The sequence below is a fragment of the Oncorhynchus keta genome, chromosome 14, assembly GCF_023373465.1.
Source record: "Oncorhynchus keta strain PuntledgeMale-10-30-2019 chromosome 14, Oket_V2, whole genome shotgun sequence".
Taxonomy (NCBI): domain Eukaryota; kingdom Metazoa; phylum Chordata; class Actinopteri; order Salmoniformes; family Salmonidae; genus Oncorhynchus; species Oncorhynchus keta.
In genome coordinates this window covers 35,806,494-35,825,207 of record NC_068434.1, presented here as the reverse complement: position 1 = coordinate 35,825,207, position 18,714 = coordinate 35,806,494, and the positions used below count along the sequence as shown (strand labels likewise).

Here is an 18,714-nt window from a genome sequence, read left to right as displayed (position 1 = left end):
TCTCTCCTTAGATAGAACTGAGGTATTCCCCTTGGCATGTGCTGGGGCTTGGACTGGAGTCAGCTGACCCGTCTAGGGAGTGTAGCTCTGGTATCCATCAGTGAGGTGGCACTGGGCTGGGGCTTGGACTGGAGTCAGCTGACACGTCTAGGGAGTGTAGCTCTGGTATCCATCAGTGAGGTGGCACTGGGCTGGGGCTTGGACTGGAGTCAGCTGACACGTCTAGGGAGTGTAGCTCTGGTATCCATCAGTGAGGTGGCACTGGGCTGGGGCTTGGACTGGAGTCAGCTGACACGTCTAGGGAGTGTAGCTCTGGTATCCATCAGTGAGGTGGCACTGGGCTGGGGCTTGGACTGGAGTCAGCTGACACGTCTAGGGAGTGTAGCTCTGGTATCCATCAGTGAGGTGGCACTGGGCTGGGGCTTGGACTGGAGTCAGCTGACACGCTAGGGAGTGTAGCTCTGGTATCCATCAGTGAGGTGGCACTGGGCTGGGGCTTGACTGGAGTCAGCTGACACGTCTAGGGAGTGTAGCTCTGGTATCCATCAGTGAGGTGGCACTGGGCTGGGGCTTGGACTGGAGTCAGCTGACACGTCTAGGGAGTGTAGCTCTGGTATCCCATCAGTGAGGTGGCACTGGGCTGGGGCTTGGACTGGAGTCAGCTGACACGTCTAGGGAGTGTAGCTCTGATATCCATCAGTGAGGTGGCACTGGGCTGGGGCTTGGACTGGAGTCAGCTGACACGTCTAGGGAGTGTAGCTCTGGTATCCCATCAGTGAGGTGGCACTGGGCTGGGGCTTGGACTGGAGTCAGCTCACACGTCTAGGGAGTGTAGCTCTGGTATCCATCAGTGAGGTGGCACTGGGCTGGGGCTTGGACTGGAGTCAGCTGACACGTCTAGGGAGTGTAGCTCTGGTATACATCAGTGAGGTGGCACTGGGCTGGGGCTTGGACTGGAGTCAGCTGACATGTCTAGGGAGTGTAGCTCTGGTATCCATCAGTGAGGTGGCACTGGGCTGGGGCTTGGACTGGAGTCAGCTGACATGTCTAGGGAGTGTAGCTCTGGTATCCATCAGTGAGGTGGCACTGGGCTGGGGCTTGGACTGGAGTCTGCTCACACGTCTAGGGAGTGTAGCTCTGGTATCCATCAGGGAGGTGGCACTGGGCTGGGGCTTGGACTGGAGTCAGCTCACACGTCTAGGGAGTGTAGCTCTGGTATCCATCAGTGAGGTGGCACTGGGCTGGGGCTTGGACTGGAGTCAGCTGACACGTCTAGGGAGTGTAGCTCTGGTATCCCATCAGTGAGGTGGCACTGGGCTGGGGCTTGGACTGGAGTCAGCTGACACGTCTAGGGAGTGTAGCTCTGGTATCCATCAGTGAGGTGGCACTGGGCTGGGGCTTGGACTGGAGTCAGCTGACACGTCTAGGGAGTGTAGCTCTGGTATACATCAGTGAGGTGGCACTGGGCTGGGGCTTGGACTGGAGTCAGCTGACATGTCTAGGGAGTGTAGCTCTGGTATCCATCAGTGAGGTGGCACTGGGCTGGGGCTTGGACTGGAGTCAGCTGACATGTCTAGGGAGTGTAGCTCTGGTATCCATCAGTGAGGTGGCACTGGGCTGGGGCTTGGACTGGAGTCAGCTGACATGTCTAGGGAGTGTAGCTCTGGTATCCATCAGTGAGTTGGCACTGGGCTGGGGCTTGGACTGGAGTCTGCTCACACGTCTAGGGAGTGTAGCTCTGGTATCCATCAGTGAGGTGGCACTGGGCTGGGGCTTGACTGGAGTCAGCTCACACGTCTAGGGAGTGTAGCTCTGGTATCCATCAGTGAGGTGGCACTGGGCTGGGGCTTGGACTGGAGTCAGCTCACACGTCTAGGGAGTGTAGCTCTGGTATCCATCAGTGAGGTGGCACTGGGCTGGGGCTTGGACTGGAGTCAGCTGACACGTCTAGGGAGTGTAGCTCTGGTATCCATCAGTGAGGTGGCACTGGGCTGGGGCTTGGACTGGAGTCTGCTCACACGTCTAGGGAGTGTAGCTCTGGTATCCCATCAGTGAGGTGGCACTGGGCTGGGGCTCCGTTTGAAACGCCACTACTTCATATTGATCTGCGTAGGTTAGATGGTGATACACCATAGCGTGTATTTAGCGGTCCTTGTTGCTCCGGCCTGATTTTCGCCATGTTACTTGTCCAATACTTTCATATCTACACAATAAGTGAGGTTGACTGGTACTGGGAGTAGAATGTACCAACTTAGGGGTTGATTTTAGAACAGAACAAGGGCCTGGTATTTCTGTGAGGTGAACAGAAAGGAAGTGGAGTCAGGAAATGTGGGGGGTCACAAGGGGGGTGCTGTTCACACACTGATGATGGTGTGACCACCTGATGTAGGGTGAGTCCCATTGCTGGGTGTGTGTTTGAGTTGAGCTGCATGGCCAGCACTATGCTGACAAACTGTCCTAACACTAACATGTGCTGCATATGGGCAGAGACCAGACACTCCGCAGGCGGACACATTCAACCCTGTCTGTGTGAAGGGATCTCTCCTGGTTAGGACAGGAGAGGACTGTACGGGGTTCAGGTCAGCAGTGCCCTCCACATGGCCAAATTGAATTGAAAGAACCACAACTTCAACCGTAGACTACCAAGAATCCATTCATTTCAATCTAGTCCTTGACTTTTATCTACCTTTTGGTCTGTTTTTCAGAGTTTTTCTTGAATGCTCAGGTAAGAGCAGAAGTCCTTCAAGGAAAGTGTTAGACCTCCAGTTGGTGCAGACAGCGAAGTAGCAGCAACACGTTTCTCCACTGTGAAGTGACGTCAGAGACAAACGCAGAGCGAGGCGCGTATTGTCTATCTGCAACGGTCTGCCTGTGTGTTTGGGTGTAGGTGTTGAAAGGATGGGGTTTTTTTTGGAAGTGGTGTGACTGATCACAGGAACCTGTTAAGTGTCTTCCAGACTAGTAGCGGGTTTATGCCTGGTCTCTGACCAACCGCAAAAGCCAATTTTAGGCTCCCGAGTGGCGCAGTGGTCTAAGGCACTGCATCTCCAGTGCTAGAGGCGTCACTACAGACACCCTGGTTTCGAATCCAGCCAGTATCGCAGCCGGCTTTGATTAGGAGTCCCCTAGGGCGGCGCACAATTGGCCCAGAGTTGTCTGGATTTGGCTGGGGCAGGCCGTCATTGTAAATAAGATTTTTTTCTTAACTGACTTGCTTGATCCGAAAATGTCGTTGGAGTATGGAGGGTGTGACGCAATTGCTGAGCCTCCGGAGGCGTACAGAGGCCAAATTGAGCTCCGTAACGCATCGCCGCGCACCTCCCAAATGTTGGAACAATTCAGAGGGCTCCGTATAGCTCTGTATAGTTTTGCATTGACTTGATTGATTGACGGTAAGTGAATGCGGGAGGTCCTGTACAAACACAAACTCACTCCCGTATCTCAGTAAATTCTGTACGGCCACTGCAGAAGTCGGATTTACCATGCAGAGTCTTTAACCTACTCACTCAGCCATACCCACTGCAGGAGTGGAAATGTGTCTGCACTGCCACCTACTGACCTAACAGGGACTTGCATGTGGACTTCCTTGGACACTTGACTCTCTTGTGGTGCGTGTGTGCGTGTGTGCGTGTGTGTGTGTGTGTGTGTGTTGATGGTTCAGTGAGGCGACGGTTCAGTGTGGTGGTATTGATCCAGATTTCAGACAGCTCCTGGGTGTAGTTTATACTGCACACTACATCACACCACGGACACACAAGATTAGTCATGTATTGAAACAGTAGATACTAGAAGGCCATTTTAAAAGGGTTGTTGCGCTGTGTCAGCTTCTCCGGTGGGTGGGGGCTAATACGAGGTGTTTGCTTTGTGGGAGCGCCTTGGAAGTGGTGACACGAGTCATTTGGGATGATGACTAACTAAATGACCTACAGAGACCACTCAGTCATTGTCCCTGTGAGTCATGTTGTATTACAGTACTTCAACAGAAGAGTTGGGTTAAGTCCTTCATTTGACTATACTTCTAGGGCCTATACCCTTTAGATGTTAACATGGACATTGTTCAACTCTTCTGGTCGCATCTTTCAAATTTGGTCAAGGTTCTTTTTTTAAAAAGCACTTTTAATTTGCGTAGCAGTAAAGCTGTGTGTGGTCCTGGACAGGTGTTTTACTACTCTGAATTGCAGCTCTTGATGAATAATGCATGTGTTGTAGTCAGCCATCCGACACAATCGCAGATATCAAGTGGTACCGCACACAACGTAGTCAACGCTACACTTCGTGAAAGCACTGCTCGGCTCAGACAGGACTATTCCATTTGCAGGCACTGAATAGGGGGTGGAAAGGGTGGGGAAACTCAACACCCCTCTAGACTGGTTGTTTGCACAGTCCTGCCTCAGAGGAAGCATAACAAGCAGACTGGAAAGAAGGAGAAAGACAGAGGGAAGGGGAAGAGACTAGTATTTGAAGGAAAGGGAGGGGGAGAAGACTAGTAGTTGAAGGAAAGGGAGGGGGAGAAGACTAGTAGTTGAATGAAAGGGAGGGGGAGAAGACTAGTAGTTGAAGGAAAGGGAGGGGGAGAAGGGAGGGGGAGACTTGTAGTTGTAGGGAGGGGGAAGACTTGTAGTTGTAGGGAGGGGGGGAAGACTTGTAGTTGTAGGGCGAGGGGGAAGACTTGTAGTTGTAGGGAGGGGGAGACTTGTAGTTGTAGGGGGGGGAGACTTGTAGTTGTAGGGAGGGGGGGAAGACTTGTAGTTGTAGGGAGGGGGAAGACTTGTAGTTGTAGGGAGGGGGGACTTGTAGTTGTAGGGAGGGGGGAGACTTGTAGTTGTAGGGAGGGGGAGACTTGTAGTTGTAGGGAGGGAGGGGGGGGAAGACTTGTAGTTGTAGGGAGGGAAGGGGAGAAGGCTTGTAGTTGTAGGGAGGGAAGGGGAGAAGGCTTGTAGTTGGAGGGAGGGAAGGGGAGAAGGCTTGTAGTTGGAAGGGGAGAAGGCTTGTAGTTGAAGGGAGGGAAGGGGAGAAGACTTGTAGTTGGAAGGGTAGAAGGCTTGTAGTTGTAGGGAGGGAAGGGGAGAAGACTTGTAGTTGTAGGGAGGGAAGGGGAGAAGGCTTGTTGTTGGAGGGAGGGAAGGGGAGAAGACTTGTAGTTGAAGGGAGGGAAGGGGAGAAGGCTTGTAGTTGAAGGGAGGGAGGGAGAAGGCTTGTAGTTGAAGGGGAGAAGACTTGTAGTTGAAGGGAGGGAAGGGGAGAAGGCTTGTAGTTGAAGGGAGGGAAGGGGAGAAGGCTTGTAGTTGAAGGGAGGGAAGGGGAGAAGACTTGTAGTTGAAGGGAGGGAAGGGGAGAAGGCTTGTAGTTGGAGGGAGGGAAGGGGAGAAGGCTTGTTGTTGTAGGGAGGGAAGGGGAGAAGACTTGTAGTTGAAGGGAGGGAGGGGAGAATGGTTGTTGTTGGAGGGAGGGAAGGGGAGAAGGCTTGTTGTTGGAGGGAGGGAAGGGGAGAAGGCTTGTAGTTGGAGGGAGGGAAGGGGAGAAGGCTTGTTGTTGTAGGGAGGGAAGGGGAGAAGACTTGTAGTTGAAGGGAGGGAGGGGAGAAGGCTTGTTGTTGGAGGGAGGGAAGGGGAGAAGGCTTGTAGTTGGAGGGAGGGAAGGGGAGAAGGCTTGTTGTTGGAGGGAGGGAAGGGGAGAAGGCTTGTAGTTGGAGGGAGGGAAGGGGAGAAGGCTTGTTGTTGGAGGGAGGGAAGGGGAGAAGGCTTGTTGTTGGAGGGAGGGAAGGGGAGAAGGCTTGTAGTTGGAGGGAGGGAAGGGGAGAAGGCTTGTTGTTGTAGGGAGGGAAGGGGAGAAGGCTTGTTGTTGGAGGGAGGGAAGGGGAGAAGGCTTGTAGTTGGAGAGAGGGAAGGGGAGAAGGCTTGTTGTTGTAGGGAGGGAAGGGGAGAAGACTTGTAGTTGAAGGGAGGGAGGGGAGAAGGCTTGTTGTTGGAGGGAGGGAAGGGGAGAAGGCTTGTAGTTGAAGGGGATAAGACTGAGCTCCAGGTGGATGCAGCTGTTCTCACCAAGACATTTTGAGAAATGAACCGGGCCCATATGCATTGAATGCATAACCTTATTAGGTTGTCCGCCTACGATGCTCAGAATGACAGGAATCACATTTAGATGATGGTAATTAATATTAACAGAACATGCAGAGATGTGCGGTCCTTACCGAATTCTGATGTGCACTTTGAAAATGATAGAATAACTGTCCACATGTACTTTTCCTCAGCCAACAAGACCAATAACGAACCGCTGAATAACCAGCCTATGTAAATCTACTATTCCCCATGGTAGAATGGTTGACCTATTCTATTGGTCAGCTTGTCGACAAAGAAATGACCTATTCCAAACAGATTCTGGGACAGTTGTGGAATGATGGATCACAAATTCATACAACCACTAATCCTAGGTTACATTAAAAAAAACAATCTGATACAACAGATCAGAACGTTTAGCTTAAAATATTATTCATTGACGTTAGAAGAACTGCAATGAGCTGTAATTCAGTAGGCTACATGCAACTGTTTGTTCCATTAATGCAATTAACTGCAAAATACCTTGTCAAAAGCGCAACGCACCTGCGAACGGTTTCTTGTGACAGAAATGCAAATATCCATTATAGTTTTAGAAAGAGGGGAGTTGTAATACGCAGCAACTTTGCATGGGTTACTAATATGTCTGGGATTGTGCCTATGGGCTGATTTTTGGCTTGGCTACTTTGAAGCAAGTTGAGACATGCCTTTTTAAAATATGTAGTCAAATCTGGATGTAGTAAAAAGGTTTCAAACTATTTTAAGTGCATGTTTTCAAAATGCATATGGCCTCCAGCTCATTGCAAAGTGGCGTGTGACGCGCTGATGAAGCCTGCCTTCCGTTTGCTGTAGCAGTGGCTCACCTGTCTGACCCATTTTCCACTCAAAAGGCTCATTGTACATGCTGTACGGGTGTGATAAATACGATGCATAACTAATATACTGTACCCCTGCCAACTTCCTTCCACTAAATAATGTAAATGAACCTAGAGACCGATAAGCATGACCAGTCAAAGGCATTTCCATCAATAAATAGGCTAAAAAGCATTATTTGGCAATGGGGTTTTTCTTCTCCCGGACAATTGGCCATCATCGACGTCATTTTTTTAAAAACAATTTTTATATATATTTTTTTTTTAAATCGACTTTTAAGCTTTTTTTATCGCCCAAAAGCCAACTAACGGAAAACCCTGGTGTGTTTGAACGACTCCGCTCCTCTCTCACTCATACAACAATCTGGGCATGGCTGGTCTCTCTCTGCTCTCGCTGCTCTCTCTCACTCATACAACAATCTGGGCATGGCTGGTCTCTCTCTGCTCTCGCTGCTCTCTCTCACTCATACAACAATCTGGGCATGGCTGGTCTCTCTCTGCTCTCGCTGCTCTCTCTCACTCATACAACAATCTGGGCATGGCTGGTCTCTCTCTGCTCTCGCTGCTCTCTCTCACTCATACAACAATCTGGGTATGGCTGGTCTCTCTGCTCTCGCTGCTCTCTCTCACTCATACAACAATCTGGGCATGGCTGGTCTCTCTCTGCTCTCGCTGCTCTCTCTCACTCATACAACAATCTGGGCATGGCTGGTCTCTCGCTGCTCTCTCTCACTCATACAACAATCTGGGCATGGCTGGTCTCTCTCTGCTCTCTCTCTCACTCATACAACAATCTGGGCATGGCTGGCTCTCTCTCTACAACAATCTGGGCATGGCTGGCTGCTCTCTCTCACTCATACAACAATCTGGGCATGGCTGGTCTCTCTCTGCTCTCGCTGCTCTCTCTCACTCATACAACAATCTGGGCTGCTCTCTCTCACTCGCTGCTCTCTCTCACTCATACAACAATCTGGGCATGGCTGGTCTCTCTCTGTCTCTCTCGCTGCTTCTCTCACTCATACAACAATCTGGGCATGGCTGGTCTCTCTGGTCTACAACAATCTGGGCATGGCTGGTCTCTCTCGCTGCTGCTCTCTCTCACTCATACAACAATCTGGGCATGGCTGGTCTCTCTCTGCTCTCGCTGCTCTCTCTCTCTCATACAACAACTGGGCATCACTCATACAACAATCTGGGCATGGCTGGCTCTCTCTCACTCATACAACAATCTGGGCATCTGTCTCTCTCTGCTGCTGCTCTCTCTCACTCATACAACAATCTGGGCATGGCTGGTCTCTCTGCTCTCGCTGCTCTCTCTCACTCATACAACAACAACAATCTGGGCATGGCTGGTCTCTCTCTGCTCTCGCTGCTCTCTCTCACTCATACAACAATCTGGGCATGGCTGGTCTACAACAATCTCTGCTCTCTCTGCTCTTGCTGCTCTCTCTCACTCATACAACAATCTGGGCATGGCTGGGCTGCTCTCTCTCACTCATACAACAATCTGGGCTCTGCTCTCGCTGCTCTCTCTCACTCATACAACAATCTGGGCTGGCTGGTCTCTCTCTGCTCTCGCTGCTCTCTCACTCATACAACAATCTGGGCATGGCTGGTCTCTCTCTGCTCTCGCTGCTCTCTCTCACTCATACAACAATCTGGGCATGGCTGGTCTCTCTCTGCTGCTCTCTCTGCTCTCTCACTCATACAACAATCTGGGCATGGCTGGTCTCTCTCTGCTCTCGCTGCTCTCTCTCACTCATACAACAATCTGGGCATGGCTGGTCTCTCTCTGCTCTCGCTGCTCTCTCTCACTCATACAACAATCTGGGCATGGCTGGTCTCTCTCTGCTCTCGCTGCTCTCTCTCACTCATACAACAATCTGTGCATGGCTGGTCTCTGCTCTCTCTCACTCTACAACTGCTGGCTCTCTCCTCTCGCTGCTCTCTCTCACTCATACAACAATCTGGGCATGGCTGGTCTCTCTCATACAACAATCTGGGCATGGCTGGTCTCTCTCTGCTGGCTCTCTCTCACTCATACAACAATCTGGGCATGGCTGGTCTCGCTGCTCTCGCTGTTCTCTCTCACTCATACAACAATCTGGGCATGGCTGGTCTCTCTCTGCTCTCGCTGCTCTCTCTCACTCATACAACAATCTGGGCATGGCTGGTCTCTCTCTGCTCTCGCTGCTCTCTCTCACTCATACAACAATCTGGGCATGGCTGGTCTCTCTCTGCTCTCGCTGCTCTCTCTCACTCATACAACAATCTGGGCATGGCTGGTCTCTCTGCTCTCGCTGCTCTCTCTCACTCATACAACAATCTGGGCATGGCTGGTCTCTCGCTGCTCTCTCTCACTCAGTCTGCTTAACAAGCAGGAGAAAACAGCGTCTCGCTCCTCTTCTTAGTCCGCTCCTCCTCAGGAGGCGCCCCCCCCTATTCCTTTGTTCCTGCTCCATGAGGTGAGCCGCTGCTTTTCTCATCTTTATCTCTTCCTCTCTGTGCCACAGTGAGACCTGTCTGCAGGGCACTGTCTGGGAATACTGGATTACATCCTGGGAATAGCAGGAAGAGTGGGAGTGTTGTGGGAAGGTGCAGCAGGCGGAGGCCGTGATGAGGCCGGACGGCCGGCAGGACAACTGCAGCAGAAGAGTCCTGTTCTGCTTTGGCTGCTGGAATGGCAGAATGGTGGGCTTGCCTTTAGCACGATGGAGGGCATGCTGCCAGCAAATCAATCAATAACTTCAATGGAGCTTCGTCAGCATGATGGCTGCTTCAGATCCAAAACGGTCTCCTCTCTTCTTCACATGCACTTACTATGTGTGATGTTAGCATGTTAGCGCGCTAGCCACAGCACGAGCTACTAGCCTCAATGATTCACCACGGACCGACTGTAAATTGGTGTTGGTATGCTATGCTAGCCTGCTGCATGCTACTCCTCATTATCAAGCACATTGTCTCATTGGTCCCTGTGTGTATAGTCATCGTGTAATGGGGGAGGGCTGTGGTTGATGCAAAACTAGTATTGAAACTGAATGGGTTTATCGTTGAGAGAATGCCTTGTCTGTTCTTTTTATGTCATTTTTGTAGATATATATGGCTAATTGTAAATATAATAGATACATGTGGATAAGGGAATGTTGAATGCCTAGCTCCTATAGCCTTTTGTTTTACACATCTCTGTTTTTCTCAGAAGTTAGTTTGTAAGTGAATTTGAATGCCGTATAAAACCATAATATACCGTTATGTAACCAACGTTCCAGTGGTGTGGACACGTCTGTCAGGTCTGTCAGCTCTGTTACAATCGGACCTTTCTATGGATTATACCTGTAACATGTAACTACTTCCTGGACTCGGGCACAATGGAATAGGACATAAAGGCCAAATGGAGATGCTTTTGAATAGTTAGGCCTATTGTTTACTCTAATTCAGTCATGGTATGCCATTCACTCCGATCAAAAGACATCTTCATTAGATTGATGATGGACTTCTCTGTGAACATGGTGATGTGCATTCTACAGGAGGCTGCTGAGAGGAGAACGGCTCATCGTAATGTCTGGAACGGAGCGAATGGAATGGGGTCAAACACCTGGAGACCATGTGTCTGATGTATTTGATGCCATTCTACTCCGGCCATCACTACGAGCCCAAGCTCCCCAATCCAGGTGCCACCAACTTCCTGTGGCGCATTCGCTCAACTGCCTGATGCCTGAGTTCGATATTTTTTTCCCCCTTCTGTTATGTAGCCGTTGCTTTGTCTGGCAAAAGCAACTGACTCCTCTCACTGTTTATCACGTGGGTCTGCACGTCAGCCAGGCTACATGTTGCTCCCCTGTCTGTCACCTTCCTGTCAGAGGAATGTGTTTGCTGCTGTTACATGCTCTTGTGACACCTGCTGGTAACGGGTGAGAGGCCAACCAGTAGCCAGAAGGTTGCTGGTTCAAGTCCAGGGCCAAGAAATACAAACAAGCGGAATATGAAGTTGCAAGCGGAAGGCTGCTGCTTTCAGATCCCATGTACTGCAGGTTAACATCTCCTGCCGTTGTGCCCTTGAGCAAGGCAATTAACCCCTAAAATAGCTAATGGGGTGTTCTACTCTGGCTGACTGACCTTGTGCTTTTCACAAACAAACAAGGGGTTGGGAGCAGAGTAGAAGAAGACTTAATATCACAGCAGAGAGGAATTAAGTACTGTTGAAGTGCTATTATTCTGCTCTTCCCTCCACCGAGCTGAACTGTGCTCCTAGTCTCTAGTCAGGACAGGTGTTAACATGTTGCATCCTGACTGTTGATGAGTGTAACGGATCGACTGGTTGGTGACCGTTGAATGTGGTACAAACAGGAAAAACTTGAGGTGTGTGTCATATCTTCCTCGTCAAGGCATACAATGCACCTGGACAAGCCTCCTATAGGCCTCCAAACCAGGGTTTCCATTAGCCGGTAATTGTAAGAAAATAAATATGAAAAGCCGATTTTAAAAATAAAAACATTTAAGTACAATTTATGCCAGCCATGAAGATGATAATATCCATTGCAAAAATGATTTTTATTCATTGACTGAAATATCAACTTCAAAGACATACTTCATAGGCTAATAAATCATCAAGCTGCTTGGAAATTAGTGTAGTGTTTTTCTATTTTTCCTCACGTAAAACACTTGCGGTTGTCATAAGGGGCTTCAGCTGTGTTTACCAGACTGGGCAACTTTGGCAAAGATTGTGTTGATTAGGCCTATCCCCTTTTCCAGTGTGCCCGCCAAGAGGGGCTTCGTTCTCCAAAACAGATGGCCTCCAGTTCGTGCCTTCTTGAGCACAAAGTAAGGAGGCTGATGCCCCATGCAAGCTTCTCCAAGGAGTTGGACAGTTTTGACTTCCCAACAGCAGCTGCTCACTCTGCTGCAAACGCAATTAAATTAGAGGCAAATTGTTGTTTGTCAGGCCCGGTCCTAGCAATTCTGCTGCCGCCCTAGGCAAGATCAACATATGCTGCCCGTGTCATGTGTAGTATAAAGATTTGGAATGGATTGATCAACTAGAGTAGTAATGTGTACCATGCTTAATTGGTTGATTTCAGTTGAGCTTATTCAATTGGAAACGAAACATCGCTGCCAACTATTTACATTAGATTGTGTAGCAATCACTAGGCAGCCAACCGCTTATAGTAGGAAACAGAGTTATCAATAATCCACGTAGCTCACACACGACCCCCAACAGTTCAAATGACAATAAACAGAACATTTAACATCATCCAGTAGAACTATAAAAAGAGTGAGATATAATTTGAAGTGCTTTCATAAATGCATGTCGTGGGCCTCGTTTTACAGGGAGCATTGTAAAATTAGCTTTCTTTCAATGAACCAGCCTTAAAAAAAATAGTTTACATATCGAATTTGCATGTCCAACATCAGTTTAATAATTTCTTTATTTTGAGGCCTCCTAGAGTGTCCTCTTTCCACTGCTGTAGTGATGAATCACAGCGGGAGAGGGGCAGGGTAGAAGGGATTCCAGCTTTTGTCAAATTGACATACCCCCCCCCAAAAATGTTTTGTGCCGTTTTAGGTAACCCTAACCCTTTTCCTAACCTTAACCTAATTCTCCTAACCTGTTACAAAAAGTGAAATCAGACGTTAATTTGACAAGCTGTATCCCTCCTAGCCGTGACCTGCCTGCTGGCCCTGGGGTTCGTAGACAGCGGTGTTTGATTTATTAGACCTAATTTAAAATGTTTATGCCTAGGCTAAATTAAATTAGAGCGGCCTAGTTTTTAAAACAGCTGTTTTATTTATTAATAAAACATTCATACAACTAGCCCATAGGACACGTCGTTTGTAAGTTATATTATGCAATTATTATATTTTGACTTTGTTTTATTACTGTGTAGGTGAGTTGTTCTTCTTGGCTAAATGTTTTTATTTGATTTTTTTATGATTTATTATTTATAGCAGGAATGAAGACATAACAGGAAATGTTTTGCTTTTCAATAAAATCAGTCATCTTTGTATAAGAACATCATTCTAACTTTACAGGCTCATTTCTATTCTGTTTCAAATGAATTCCAATAATGTAAATGTGATTTAGAGCACCGTAGGTGGACACCCTAATGCGTTACGCACCCGAAGCACATGGATGTCTGGTCAATTTCTGAAATGTCCGGTAAATGAAAATCTTGCCGGTCATGTTGTCCTGCGCCAAATTTTCCTCACGGAAAACCTGCTCCAAACCTATTGGGTCACATGGGTTAGGCATATTCAGTATTCCTGTCCCCCCTTCTTTCATATAGGCCTATTTCTCTCTGTACACATCCTGTTTCTCTGGGTTTGATTTACTCCACTCTGTGTCTATTTCTTTGGCTGGGGGTATGTTGTTTCTCATTACTATGCAGACTGATCTGAGGTGTTATCCTATCCCTCCCTCCCTTTCTCCAGGTGGAGTCGGGGTATGGTTCAGAGTCCAGTCTGAGGCGTCATGGTTCCATGCTGTCTCTCACCTCCGCTGCCAGTGGCTTCTCCGCCACCTCCACCTCCTCCTTCAAGGTAAACTACCACCACAACACTGTTTTGAAATTACAGCCCCTGGAAAGATCTAGGCCAGTGTTTCTTAACCCTGGTCCTGGGGACCCAAAGGGGGGCACATTTTACTTTTTGCCCAGGATCAGGTGTACAGTGCTTGGGGGGGGGGGGCTAAAATGTACACCCCTTTTGGGTCCCCTGGGCCCAGTTTGTCAAAACGTTTAATCGGATCAGAGTGATCCGGATTCTGTCATCCTCCTTTTTTGCTATCCCGGATCAGATCCATCTAGCTATTTTTTGTAAAAAACATTTGCAAGTTTATCATAAAAAAATAAACTGATAAAATCATTCTGATCCAGATACCACAATATCAAGATCACAGAATCCGTTTCCCCCCCCCCGTGCTTTGAATACACCTATACTTTACAATCTACTGGACAGGTTGTGGTTGGACTTCTACACTGTCATAGGGAAACAGAGATGAGTAAACTACATGAATAAAGCTACCTTAATTACAAATAATAGAGCCTGCATGTCACTTATAAGTAAGTGGATGCATTTATTTGACACTTCTCAATATAACAACTGATCACATGCCTATACTGCCGTCAATTGAACATAATGAACCTTTTGGTTTTTAAATTGTAATAAAGTTTTTTTTTTTTTAAAACCTCCTCACCTTAGTTACATTTGACATTTCTTTGTTGTAGAGCCTTTCACCTTTCTGAATCCACCCTTCCAGGGGGATGGAGAGAATCCAGATGTTTAGCATCAAAACTATTCTAATCACTACCCTTGAGAATTGAAAAACTCAAACAACATTTGATCCTGATTGAAAGGTCTAACTGGATTACTGAATCCCTATCCGAAGGATCCGAATCTCCTTTTTCAGTTTGGAAACCCAGTTCTAACATTTAATCCTATACAATTGCCGAAATCCGATTTTAGACCATTTTTGAAGAACTGGGACCAGGATTAGAAAACCCTGACGTCGTCAGCCCTCCCGTTCATTCCCGATGCATGATTGTTGAATTATTTTCACATGTAACGGTGAACCCCTGTGTTTGTTTGTGTGTGGTGTTGGACCAGAAGGGCCACAGCCTGCGGGAGAAGCTGGCGGAGATGGAGACGTTCAGAGACATCCTGTGCAGACAGGTGGACACGCTGCAGAAGTACTTTGACGGCTGCGCAGACGGCGTCTCCAAGGACGAGTTCCAGAGAGACAAAGGTACAAATGACAAGAAACGTCTGCTGAATAATCATTTTAAAGTTCCATTTGGACTCTTGTACTTGAACTGGCCATTACAACTGCCTCTGTCACAGAGATGCATTTGCTCTGTACTTCTATGGTGTAAATACCACACCTGCCTAGTGGTTCCCCAGGAGGTAGATCATTGATGGACTCTTGTTTTGTCGTTTCCAGTAGTGGAGGAGGATGAAGATGACTTTCCCACAAGCACGCGTCCCAATGGTGACGGCCTTCACAACAACAACGGCAGCAGAGAGAAGTGTGAGTAACAGTGTAGGTTTAAGCAATAAGTCCCATGGGGGGGGTGGTACAGTGCATTTGGAAAGTATTCGGGCACCTTCACTTTTTCCACATTTTGTTACGTTACAGCCTTATTCTAAAATTGATCACATTTTTTCCCTTATCAATCTACACACAATACCCCATAATGACATCACAATACCCCATAATGACATCACAATATCTCATAATGACCAAGTGGAAAAACACGTTTTTAGACATTTTTGCACATTTTATTAAAAATAAAAAACGGATACTTTATTTACACAAATTGGAGCTCAGGTGCATCCTGTTTCCATTGATCATCCTTGATATGTTTCTACAACTTGAATGGAGTCCAACTGTGGTAAATTCAATTGATTGGACATGATTTGGAAAGGCACACAACTGTCTGTACAAGGTCCCACCTTTATGGTCGAGTGACCAGACGGAGCTACTCCTCAGTAAAAGGCACATGACAGCCCGCATGGAGTTTGCCAAAAGGCACCTAAAGGACTCTGACCATGAGAAACAATATTCTCTGTTCTGATGAAACCAAGATTGGCCTGAATGCTAAGTGTCACGTCTGGAGGAAACCTGGCATCATCGTTACGGTGAAGCATGGTGGTGGCAGCACCATGCTGTGGGAATGTATTTCAGAGGCAGGGACTGAGAGACTCGTCAGGACAGTGCATCATCGTTACGGTGAAGCATGGTGGTGGCAGCACCATGCTGTGGGAATGTATTTCAGAGGCAGGGACTGAGAGACTCGTCAGGACAGTGCATCATCGTTACGGTGAAGCATGGTGGTGGCAGCACCATGCTGTGGGGATGTTTTTCAGAGGCATGGACTGGGAGACTCGTCAGGATAGGGGGAAAGATGAACAGAGCAAAGTAAAGAGATCCTTGATGAAAACTTGCTCCAGAGCGCTCAGAACCTCAAACAGTGGCAAAGGTTCACCTTCCAACAGGACAACGCTCTAAGCACATAGCCAAGACAACACAGGAGTGGCTTCAGGACAAGTCTCTGAATGTCCTTGAGTGGCCCAGCCAGAGCCCGGACTTGAACCTGGTCGAACATCTCTGGAGAGACCTGAAAATAGTTGTGCAGCGACACTCCCCATCCAGCCTGATAAAGCTTGAGAGGATCTGCAAAGAAGAATGGGAGAAACTCCCCAAATACGGGTGTGCCAAGCTTGTAGCGTCATACTCAAGAAGACTTCAGGTTGTAATCACTGCCAAAGGTGCTTCAACAAAGTACACAAGGTACAGAGTAAAGGGTCTGAATACTTATGTAAATGTAATATTTCTAGAAAACAACTTGTTTTTGCTTTGTCATTGTGTAGATTGATGAGAAAAGACGACAATTTAATCGATTTTAGAATAAGGCTGTAACGTAACAAAAAGTGAAGGGGTCTGAATACTTTCAAATGCACATATATGGCCAATATACCACGGCTAAGGGGGGTTCTTATGCACGACACAACACGGAGTGCCTGGATATAGCCCTTAGCCGTGGTATATTGGCCATATACCACCAACTCTGAGGTGCCTTACTGCTATTATAAACTGGTTACCAATGTAAACAAGTAGTTTTGCGTCATACCCAGGGTATGTTGCCTGATATACCACAGCTTTCAGCCAATCAGGACCCAAACTACCTGGTGTATATAATCACACTTATAGTAACTACTACTGGAGTTGCTACTACTCATAGCAGTTCCTTTGAGGAAGGCTCTTGACCCCTAAATAGGGGTGCTGCACTGTGGATGACCGTGTTCTCGTCCCAAATGTGTGTTTGTGTAGAATTTGCGTGTTGTGCATCAAAATATTTATCAGGGGTTTTTTTTCTTCTCCATCTAACAGTCTCTCGCTCTCTTTTTGTTCTCAGTGTTTCTCCCTGCCAGTCCTAAGGGCATGAATGGGATCGATTTTAAGGGCGAGGCCATCACGTTTAAGGCCACTACAGCTGGGATCCTGTCTACCCTGTCCCACTGCATCGAGCTCATGGTGAAGAGGGAGGACAGCTGGCAGAAGAGGCTGGACAAGGTATGTCACAGCCTACTGCTTCCATAGCCAATCACATGTCTTCTTTAGCCAAGGTCACTGGAAGAGTTCAACCCCTCACCTCCCATGGAAACTCTTCCCCAGTCAGGTTGTTGTTGCAGAAGAGTATGCGTTGTCAATCAACCTGGTGGGTAAAATAGAAGTGGACTGGTGTGTTTATGGTTTTAGCCAATGAGCAGACCGTACACCTCTCATGCCAAGGTTCATGTAACTGGATGGGATTGGTGGATCCCGTCAATGCCCCACCCAGCCGAAATAGACCACACTGTTGTGCAATAATAGGCAAGTAGATAATTTGTAAAGAATTAAACTTTTCAGGGGAGATCGTGGTGGATTTACATTCTATTAGGCTCTCATGTGATCTGTTGAATGACCGAAACATGGCCAGGTTGACATTCTTTCTGAAAGCACTTTGTAGTGAAGGCACTTGTTAAACACCTTTCAAGACACTCCTGCTTCTGAAGGTAGAGTTTGACTGTTTATTTAGACATTGCATGAAATAAACCACCCTTCAGCTGCCAGGGCTCAAAACTGTGACAAAAACACTCATTTTGAGCATTTGCCTTGGCAGTGCGACATTGGTCGCTTGGGTGTCAGTGAAGAAAATGTAGCTGGTCGCATTTAGTTTTTGGTTCACATTTCACTTTTTAAAATGTTATTATCAAGATGTATTCAAACAGCAATGGGTGTGTAACGATGGGTATGCAGACCAGGTATTCAAAATGTCTTGGTTGAATCTTTGCGATGCACAATTCGGTCATCATGCTCTGTTTGAATTAACATTTCTTAAGGTTTTCTCAGTTAAATGTTGCCTGCAAAGAGAATGGTATCATGGTGATTTGTATCAATCACGGGGCATTTGTTTAGTAAACTCTGCCATCACATGTAGCCTACACTGTACATTGTACAGTACAAAACACTAGTAGCCAAACATAATGGTATCATCCTAGGTGCTCAATTTAAAGGGCTTAAAATTCAAATGCTATATTATTTCAACTATTACCCCCTAAAAAAAAAAAAAAAAAAAAATGTTTTTTTTACCAGACCTCTAAATTGGTCTCCTGAGGTGGTTTAAGGATTGTCGTGGACTTTGAACATCACATTTGTTGTTGAAAAACAAAAAGTAATTTGAGAGTGAAAACATCTGAGAAAACTGAATTGGCTGAAACATGAAAGTGATTTTATAGGGCCCTGTAGTGACTAGTGACTGTAGTGACTGTTCAGAATCTCTAACAAGTAACAACCTTAATTTCTTCCCTCCAGACAATCAATGTAAATATGATATTGTCATAATAAAACATAATTATTTGTGTATGGATGGTAGGTCATTATAGGCTTTAGGCTACTTGTTCAGCCCACAAATGAAAGATAACGTATTCTTGTCATTCGGGCCGGTAGCTTTCAATTGGAATTGGTCCAATGTGCCACTGGCAAATGTACCCGAATGTCGAGCACTGAGAGGGCATGTTAACTTGAAATATGGCTAGTCATTACTTGCCTGGTTCTGTACGGAATGCGGGTACGTTATATGAGACTCGGGTCATTATCGGTGCGCTGCGACTCAGGTCATTATCGGTGCGCTGCGACTCAGGTCATTATCGGCGCGCTGCGACTCAGGTCATTATCGGCGCGCTACGACTCAGGTCATTATCGGCGCGCTACGACCAAATCATGTGCGGGTACCATTTAACTGAGATCGTTTGTA

General features: G+C 47.3%; 1 protein-coding gene and 1 long non-coding RNA gene across 4 annotated transcripts in view; both read left to right on the top strand.

Moving 5' to 3' along the window:
* The window catches only part of LOC118393316 (ceramide transfer protein-like), a 38,220-nt gene that overhangs the window by 11,659 nt on the left and 7,847 nt on the right, over nucleotides 1-18,714 (top strand). For 2 of the 3 annotated variants that reach the window (XM_035785886.2, XM_035785888.2), the window contains exons 4-7: nucleotides 13,352-13,459; nucleotides 14,525-14,663; nucleotides 14,859-14,945; nucleotides 16,834-16,991. In XM_035785886.2, the coding sequence (XP_035641779.1) occupies nucleotides 13,352-13,459; nucleotides 14,525-14,663; nucleotides 14,859-14,945; nucleotides 16,834-16,991 (492 nt within the window). The remainder of the gene's footprint in view (nucleotides 1-13,351; nucleotides 13,460-14,524; nucleotides 14,664-14,858; nucleotides 14,946-16,833; nucleotides 16,992-18,714) is intronic. The other variant, XM_035785887.2, reaches the window with a different exon arrangement.
* On the top strand, nucleotides 2-2,308 carry LOC127907278 (uncharacterized). The gene is made up of 3 exons (XR_008064000.1): nucleotides 2-405; nucleotides 1,307-1,381; nucleotides 1,906-2,308. It is a non-coding gene; the product is annotated as an uncharacterized LOC127907278 (long non-coding RNA).